The sequence below is a fragment of the Rutilus rutilus genome (genome assembly GCF_951802725.1).
Source record: "Rutilus rutilus genome assembly, chromosome: 17".
NCBI classification, from domain to species: Eukaryota; Metazoa; Chordata; class Actinopteri; order Cypriniformes; family Leuciscidae; genus Rutilus; species Rutilus rutilus.
The window spans coordinates 10,973,859-10,983,395 of NC_140230.1; the positions used below are offsets into that span (position 1 = coordinate 10,973,859).

The window sequence follows — 9,537 nt, forward strand, 5'->3', positions numbered from 1 at the left end:
CGAACAACATCGTGATCCTGAATGTACAAAAATATTTCAGGTTTTGGCCAAAGATGAACTTACGGAGAAGGAACAGTATGCTGTGGTAGAAGACAAGTTATATCACGTTACTCACCTGACTGATGGTCAAATTCAATACCGTGTTGTCGTACCTCGCATCCTTATTCCAACCATTCTCCAATTCTATCATTCAAGCCCCCTCAGTGGACACCTTGGAATCTTTAAAACCTATAAGAGAGTACAAGATGTTGCCTACTGGCATGGTATGTGGACTGATGTTAAGAAGTATGTCAAGAGTTGTGTGAAATGTCAAACACTCAAGAGTGACAATAGAAAACCAGCAGGAAAACTTCAACCAATCATCACGTCAAGACCTAATGAAATGCTTGGAGTAGACATAATGGGTCCACTACCAAAAAGCTCCAAACAACACGCATTCTTACTCGTCTTTGTTGATTATTTCTCACGATGGGTAGAGTTATTTCCCATGCGACATGCTACTGCTCCAGCTATTGTTGAAATCCTGCGGAGAGAAGTGCTCACCCGATGGGGGGTGCCTGACTATGTTTTGTCAGACAGAGGGTCACAGTTTGTCTCAGCTTTGTTCACTGACCTGTGTGAAAAATGGAGTGTGACACACAAATTAACCACAGCTTACCATCCGCAAACTAATATGACGGAAAGAGTCAACCGTACTCTGAAGTCCATGATATCTGCTTTTGTGGAAGACAATCACAAAGGTTGGGATAACTACCTACCAGAACTCCGTTTCGCACTCAATACTGCAGTGCAGGAATCCATCGGAATGTCTCCTGCTGAGCTTCATCTGGGTAGAAAACTTCATAGCCCATTGGATAAACTGTTGCATGGACGTAACCTGTCTCCTTCTGGTCCTTCCTACGACATTGTCCATCAGTTGTCTCAACTTCAAAAGAAGGCCAAGGAAAACTGTAAAAAAGCACAAATAAGACAATTGAGAAATTACAACAAAAACAGACGAGATGTAGCCTTCCAAGAGAAAGACAGAGTATGGATCCGAAACTTTCCGCAATCTAATGCTCAGCGCAATTTCAGTGCCAAGTTGGCACCTAAGTGGAAAGGACCATACCGCGTTATCCAACAGTTGGGTCCAATAAATTACAGGGTGTCTCTAGAGTCCACAGGAGAAGATGTGCGCAATGTTCATGTGTGCAATTTGAAACCCTGTTTTCCTACTGCAGAGGAATTAGAGTTTCACAACAGGGAGAAACTACAAGAGATTTTCCAGGAGACCTCGGATGAGGAAGAGGAATTCCTGGGATTTTAAGGTATTGCTTAGTCCAACAACTAGGAGTTGTTTTTCCCTGGGGGAGGGAGTGTGGCAGAACGGAATTCGTTAGCCACTTTATTATTATTATATTTTTTTCTTTAAACCAATCAGAAGAGGATAATCGGTGTGACGAACTATTTAAGGAGGGGAATTGTGAGCGGAAGTAGACTGGTAATGGGGAAGTGAAGTGTGTTGTTTGTTCAAGGAACGTGCTGTGCTGTTTGTTCGAGGAACGTGCTGTGCTGTTTGTTCGAGGAACGTGCAGAAGTATCGAGCTTTGGTACGAGAAATTGACCTGCCTGGGAGAGAAGTATGACGGAAGTTTGCAGTATCCTGGAGGTGTGGGTTTATCTGGGTGCGGATGCCGTGACGGTGGAAATGAAAGTGAAACTGTGAGCGGTTTGGACGCTCTCTATCTCGGCTGTGGGTAGAGTGCGTTGCCTTGGATTAGTCTTCATCGCGTTTTCCTGGATTGTGCTGGAAACGAAGTTCCTGTACTTGCCAAAGGCCCAAAACGAAGACCAGCAGCATCGGGTACAGACTTGACGCACCCACAATACATACACACGTCCATACACGCACACACAATTAATCAAACTTTTTCTTTTGACGGTCGGAGAGTAAAAAAAGAGTGTGAATTGAAACTAAGCGGTGAATTCATCGGTGGATGGGTTGCTTGGACATAGACTTCTTTTTACCTCGTAGCCTATATTGTGACTGTCAGAGAAAGTTTACAAACTTTGCCCATGTCAACATCATTGCTGTTTTTGTGCAGATCATGTTTTTCCTCCCCTTATAAAGAGAAAATGTATATTTCTTTATAGTTTATACTGATTGTTTTTTCCCTTTATGTTTTTTTGTTGTTGTTTGTTTTCCATGGAAGTGTGTTATTGACAACAGTGATGTTGGAATGTTTTTTCTTTGTGTGGAATTTAATTGGGGGCTGAATTCCTAAAAATAAATGGTTAAATGAATCTGTTGGTTTCTACAAGTTTGATTTGAGTTTCCCTTTTTTCAATGTCTTCATATGTAGCTGGTGGGTGTAAGAATTTATTTATTGCCAGGATTACACGCCTGGCTGGCGCCCGAACAAACCAAATTAAATATAGAAGTAAACATAAATGTTTATAAATGGGCCACCATCGCTACACTACGTCACCTTAAAAAAAGTGTAACCCAAACTTTTTATATAATTGGTGAATTCTGTTGTATCACTGTAAAAGAGGTGAATTGGTTTATCATGCATTTTGTATAAATTTTTTGCACACTTCCTTTTGACTTCTCAGGAAGCAGCATAGCTGTCATCATGTTTCAATAGACAGTTTTTTTTTTCTTTTCTGAGTTGATAGTTCCAGAATGTGGTCTTAACCATAACATTTGCATGTAGATAGAATCACATGTACATCACAATGAGGAAGTGGTTGTGTGTGATCACAAAGTCCAATCAAAAACATCAATGAATGAACTTACATGATGCGTTGCATCAGATATTCAATATATATTGTTTTGATAGATTTTGATAATTATTGAATTTCATAGACAGAAATTAAAGTAGATATTGTTCTTGACCATGTTTTAAACCAAGTTTTTTTAACACATCAAATATTGCTTTAAGTTAAACAACTAGCATTTAAATTTGATTGTGTTAGATTAGAAATTATTACTATAAAATAATTTCATTAATGTTACATTACTGTATGTCACAACAGTTTTGGGACAGTTTTTATAAAAGTTACTGTTTGATTAAGGTTTTTGTTGCTTAGGTGTTTAGGTGCTACTTGAAGTAACAGTGTCATGTCAGCAGTCTTAATGTACTGTGTTTGCATCAGAGCCAAAGAACACAGGAAATCCACCTCACTCTGCAGAGCATATCTCTGTGGCTTTCCGCTGTAGCTTTTAAGGTAAAGACAAAGGTTAGGGTGAAGTTACTTTCAGCATTTATTATCACTGTTTTACAATAAGCTTTTTTCAATAACTTTGTGAAGTTTTATACATAAGAATAGGGAAATAAGTAAATAAATAATCCAAAAAAGCATTATAATATAAAACGTTGAATTATTTAAAACATATTCTATCAGAAATGTATTAGAATTTATTAGAATATTTGATAATTATTATTGAGTGGATTGGATTTTATGTTGAAATCAATGACACACTGTGTATGTACTATATATAGTAATGACATGGATTTAAAATATGTCCACATAAAGATAATAAAATGTACCTGAGAAAATCTATTCCATGGTGCAAATATATGAAAAGGTTAAGTTCTGCTATGGAGACATGGTCAGACTTGTATCTCAGTATACTGTTAGGCAAAATAGTTCGTTTTGAGATAGTGTTGTTAAATGTTTTATGTGAATTATTTTTAAGCTGTTCAATATTGTAGGCATGTATGTGACTATGTGCCATGTGTGTTAGGGAGGGCTCTTGTGGTAAGAGGTAGCATTACAATATACCTTTGAAACAGGTGTTTATTTATTTGTTTATTGATGAACATCTTGATATATTTATCACTGTGTTTGAAATAAGTAGTTTAGCACAGACATTAGGAATATACAACATTTACAGACATCAGTCCAATATAGACTGCATTCAAAATAAAGTTCCTCCATACATCAGGGCTGCGTTCAGCCCCGACAAAACGTTGCACAACGTTTTTTAAACAGAAACGGTGATGCGTTGAACACACTGTTGTGATGACGCAAGAGTTGCAACTATGGCAGCTGAGAAGGCCATTCTTTGTGTTCTTTGTGAAGAATTTTCGGAGCCTGATGAAGTCGGTATAAATATGTGTTTAATACTACAAAATATGCCCGATGTTACAGTTACTGCACTTGCCGCCCATAACAAAAGAGAACATCCGAATCGAGTGAAGGGATTGCTGAAACTGAAGCACACATCTTACCTAATTCAGACTAAAACACATCTATTTAGCCTCACATACTGACTTTATTTGTAGTTCATACTGTTTTAATACCCTGTATTTTCTTTCTCATTTTTAGGAAAAGCACTTAATTACCATTGTTTATTTCTATACCAATACACTTGCAATGAAGCTAAAAATATAAACAACTACATCATTATGTTGATATCCGATATTTTTTACAATAAAACTTTAGACAAACATGTCTTCTAATATCCTCAGTTGTTGCGTATACCGAGCTGCATCAAACACATTTGTAAATTACTTTTCTTGAACCCATTGTGCGAGTTCACTTTAATACGGCATGCTTTATATACATGTTGCTGCTGATTGGACTGCAGTTCTGACACACCCACCAAACAAGAGAAAACGCATCTCAAACCCCGTTGCACACCGGTGCACGCCGTTTCCAGGAAACATGACGTTCAACCCGGAAACCGTAGCAAAACGTTGCGCACCGTTTTGAACTTGAACGTGCCCCAGGTCTGCTCTCATATCCTCTTTTAGCCAATGTAAGGGGACATTTTTTGTTGTTGTTGTTGTGTCTGGTTTTACTATCGAGGTGTGTGTGTGGTTGTGTTTTTTTTACTTTTCTTTCTGTGTTTATTGACTGCTGTACAGAACCAGTGATTACATTTTTAGCAGGTCATGAGGTGAAAGCAGGTGAAAGCTTATAGAAATATTGAGGAACAGATGTTTGTAGATGACAAATACTTTGACAAATATGAAAATATTACATTTCATTTAATGCATTGGTTAATTTTTAAGCCAGTGTGAAATACTCTACAGGCACAAGTTTACTCACAAACATTAGAATGCAGAAAGTATGTGTAACGTATAGGCAGGGACGAAAATCCCTGTACTGTCTTGTTTTTTGTAGGACTTTTATGTTGAAGTATATTCTTAGTTCCCCATTGTTTCTGTGTTCACTTCCTGTGTTTGGTTCCTGGTTTGCCTTGTACCTTGTTTGTCACCATAGTTACCCTTATTAGTTCCCATGACATCAATCACCAACACCTGTCCCTCATCAGCCCCTTGTTAACCAGTCTATTTAAACCTCTGTGCTTCAGTAGTTGTTTGTCGGTTGTTTTTCCTGTTTGTGAATTCTGGTCGTTGTTCCCCTGCCTCCTCTTTGTGGATGTTATCTTTTTTTTGGATTATCTTGTGTTTATGTTTATCTATTAAACTTGTGTTTGCCTATGGATTCTCTCTCTCTCTCTCCGTTTTGTCCCTGCCTATACGTTACAGTATGCATTACTTTCCCCAACACTTTACTTTTTTTTTTCCAATGATGATTGTTTTCACTAATTGAAGTAGAATAATTGATATGCTATTACCATCATTAAATCAACAAATGTTAGATTGCATTATATAGTGCAATGCATGAATGAAGATTAACATCTTTATATTTACAAAAACAAAGCAAGATTAAATGATGAGCACAATATTTACAAAAACAAAGAAACAGCACCAAAATATTCTGAAACAATGTCGGTTTTCTTACTGCATTCGGAAAAAAAACTTTAAACTTGTGTACTTTTGGTGGGAGGTGTAAAAATAATAGCTGTATTGGAAGTTTCATTCTCTGAAATTTTTGATTGTGTAGATGTTGACTGGTAGGTCTTCAAACATTTAAGATGCCTTGAAAACACACTTATAAGACATTTCCTGAACTTTTCTCCAACAAAAGCATAAATCACCGGATTTACAGAGCAGTGTGTGAGTGCGATCATCTCTGTCCACTCCATGGCTGTGTTGATATTACTTTGAGCCTCACAGCTAGTTAGAATGTCAAACTCCTGCAAGGTTTTCAGAAACACCACCACATTGTATGGCACCCAGAAAACCACAAACACGATGACAATGCCTAAGATGAGCTTTATTGCCCGATCCTTTTTCGAGTTTTTTGTCTTCTTCACAACCAATAGGACCATGAAGTAGCAGTAGGCTATAATGGGCAAAGATATGAACAGTCCTACTACATTTTCACCAAAGTTACGGAAAAGCTTCCACTTCTGAGACGACCCAGCAGGATAAACTCGCTGACAGCTGGTGATGTTGTCCTCTTTGACCATTGCTGCAAAGATGACCTCTGGAAGGGCGGCACAGATCGAAACCATCCATGTAATGAGACTCGCCACAATTCCATAATGCAGCATCTTCGCTCCCAGCACCGCAACGGCATGTACGATGACTAGATAGCGATCCACACTCATCAGGGTCACGAATAAGATCCCACTGTAAAATCCCACTTGGTATGTACCTGCCATAGCCTTACACATTGCATTGCCTTTTAAGTGGTGGCCCTGAGCATAGACAGCCCAGGAGGGCAGTGAGAGGACCATTAGTAGGTCTGACAGGGCCAGATTTAGCAGGCAGAGATTTGTCATATTTTTCACATGCATTTTTTTCAAGAGGACCCATAAGACCGTGATGTTGCCAAGAAGGCCAATCACAAAAACGATGTAGAAAATGGAAGCCTTGAGATTTGAATTTAGGTGTGAATTTTCATTATTGCATATGGTTCCGGTTTCATAGTAATAGTATGATGTATGCATCCTGTAACAAACAGTAAATGTTATTTAGTGAAATATGAATGTCAGTGAATAAAATAAATAAAATCAACAACAAAAATGCTTATACATGCTGACTAACAAATTGCATATATCAATATTTGCTGAGAAAAAAAAGAAAAGAAAAAAGTGTCTTGTCTATGTTTGTTTTAAATTGTAATATTTTAATTTACTTATTCATTTTTAATACTTTATTTTGATTATATTTATTTATACTGATAATATATGATTTATAATAAATAATTGTTTAAATGCTGTTTTTACTCAATATTACCTTTTTTTTTAATTAGTTAAAAGTAGTTTGAAAACAAAGTTTTTGTTGTTCTTGAGCACAATGAATTCAACTAGTAGCATGCCACTTTTGTGGACTGAGACTACTCATTTGACAGTATCATGCAGTGGTTTATGATACTGTTTTTTGAAAGCACAGAGAACAATGACACTGGGAGTGGAAACGTGCGATAATGTCATGGTGTGAAAGTAGCGAGGTGTCAGCAAGTTCTAATGCATTCATTAGCAAATCTCCATGATGGGGACTTTTGTGAATCTGGAAACTGAGTCAGAAAACGTCTGCCATTTAACTTCTAAATACTTTTTACATAAAGTATGCATAATAATTTGTAGAGAGTAACTATATTCCGGTGCTCTATGCTTAGCCGCTGTGATTACACTTTATTTCGATGGTCCACTTTAGACATTCTACTAATTATAAGTAACTTTTCAACTACATGTCAACTAATTCTCAATAGAGTACTAGTAGACTGTTAGGTTAGGGTTAGATGTTAGGGTTCGGGTTAGTAGAATAAATTGACAGAGTCAATAGAACGTCTGTCAAAATAAAGTGTTGGCAGATATTAAGCAGACAGTCTACTCTAATAACTGGTAGCTGACCTGTAGTTGCAAAGTTACTTATTGTTAGTAGAAGGTCTGAGGTGGTCCATCGAAATAAAGTGTAACCATTGGCTGCACATCAGACAAAGTTTCATTATGGTGTAATTGCATTGTAATGGCTGGCAGCGATACACTGACATACTATATGAGGAAGGCATTTGAGAAATTCTTCTAATATTTTGAATACAAAATTTGACTGCCAATTTGAAGGTGCCACTAAACCAAACCTCAAACCTGTCACATGCTGACCTTTTTTCTCTCAAATATTAGTACGTAGAAACAGGAGGTCGCATATGCTCTTTAACCACATGCTTTGAAACATCCCACCACAATCCCACTATCACACCATCAGTGTCTGTGATCTCTCTACAGTGTCTATTTTTGTGAATTACGGTATCAGACAAATAATTTACAAAACCTCCCAATACTGATTAGGAATCACTTGAACATGATAATAATTGCATTAACAACATTGAATGTAATATATCATATTTAATATATGTAATATATCAACTGTTTTCAAGAGACAGGGGTTACATTTTAGAGCCAATCTCTGTAATTTATCAGAATTTGTCATTTCTTTAATGATGGATCTAAACACAACATGACAATCCAATAAATAAAAAATAAAAAAATCTGTTTACCTGTCTGTATTTGATTCAGTCATTTTGACAAATTGCTGTCAACTCTTGTTGTTGAGATGTTGAGACTTACGTGGAAGTAATAATTTTCACCCTCTTTCTGTACATTTGCCTTCAGCAAATTTCCTGTAAACTGAAGCATGTGCATGTGAGTGTGCTTTTCTTCATAACTGTATCTTGTGAGGCGAAGGTAACGTGAACACATTTCCTGTCACCGCACTGAGGTTAGCAGGTTTGGATGCACAAAAAGAAATTCCCGGGGAGGAGATAAAACAATAAATCTGAGTCATTTGAAGTCTGTGACGGCTACTGAATAAATGCTAATATTTGCCCCCACCCACGGCAAATGTCTTGATAGGACAGTTTATATAGATAAACCAGTGCCATCCCACACCATTGAACATATCATGAACAATGAACTATATCTGTGCTTTTTCACCTTGAACAGTGAGTCAGTTTTCATGAATTGAACAAATAAAGAGCAAGTGAAACTAATGCTTGTTAGAAAATAAATTATGGGTAAGTTTCAAAACTGTGTATCTTTTTCCTGCTCGCCATGGTATTTATAATGCAAACTGACATTTTATATGAAAGCCTAACAGGTTTTTCAGGCTCAAAACAGATGCTGCGTCAGAGATCGCATATACTTTATAGTAGGTACTACATTTGGTTTGAAACTGAATTTGCGACAGTTTAAAAGGTATGTTGCATATATGAATGTGTCACGGTTCCCCTGGTTTCCTGGTCCTGTCCCGCACTACATTTCCCAGCATTCCCCTGGATCCTCACCTGCACTCGATTCCCTCATCACCACACCTGATCTCTATCACGTCATAATCATCTCATCACCAGCCTTTCAATTCTGTTTGCTCTCACTCCCTCACTGCCGGGTATTATATGTTACACATTATTCTGTTCCCTTGTGCCTTTTAAAGTTCTTGTGCTGGGCTAGTGTCTGCTGTGTTGCTAGCGGGGTGGATCCCTGCGACATCAGTAAGACATTCTGAGGATCGTCCGAGAGAGGACTTCACTCTTCTTCTGTGAGTTATATTCAGTGGATCGTCTGAGATAGGACTCCAATCTTCATCTGTGAATTGTACCATGTGGATCGTTCGAGAGAGAGTGGACTCTGATCTTCTGTGAGTTATATCCTGTGGAGAGTCCTAGAGTGGACTTCAAGTATCTTCAGTGAGTTAT

At 37.5% G+C, this 9,537-nt stretch overlaps 1 protein-coding gene across 1 annotated transcript; it reads right to left on the bottom strand.

Annotated features, from left to right (window-relative positions):
- Positions 1–3,800: 3,800 nt before the first annotated feature.
- Positions 3,801–8,521, bottom strand: LOC311276071 (C-C chemokine receptor type 4). The gene is made up of 2 exons (XM_084385544.1): positions 8,344–8,521; positions 3,801–6,794 (listed from the first exon to the last, which is right to left on the bottom strand). The coding sequence occupies exons 1-2, from the start codon at positions 8,364–8,366 to the stop codon at positions 5,759–5,761; spliced, it is 1,059 nt and encodes a 352-aa protein (XP_084241670.1). The 5' UTR covers positions 8,367–8,521; the 3' UTR covers positions 3,801–5,758.
- Positions 8,522–9,537: the final 1,016 nt, after the last annotated feature.

Excerpts from the sequence above, each read along its gene's own strand:
- LOC311276071 (XM_084385544.1), bottom strand. The coding sequence starts at position 8,366 with ATGACTGAATCAAATACAGACAG. Across the intron at positions 6,795-8,343 it reads ACTGAATCAAATACAGACAG|GATGCATACATCATACTATT; the intron begins GTAAACAGATTT and ends TGTTTGTTACAG.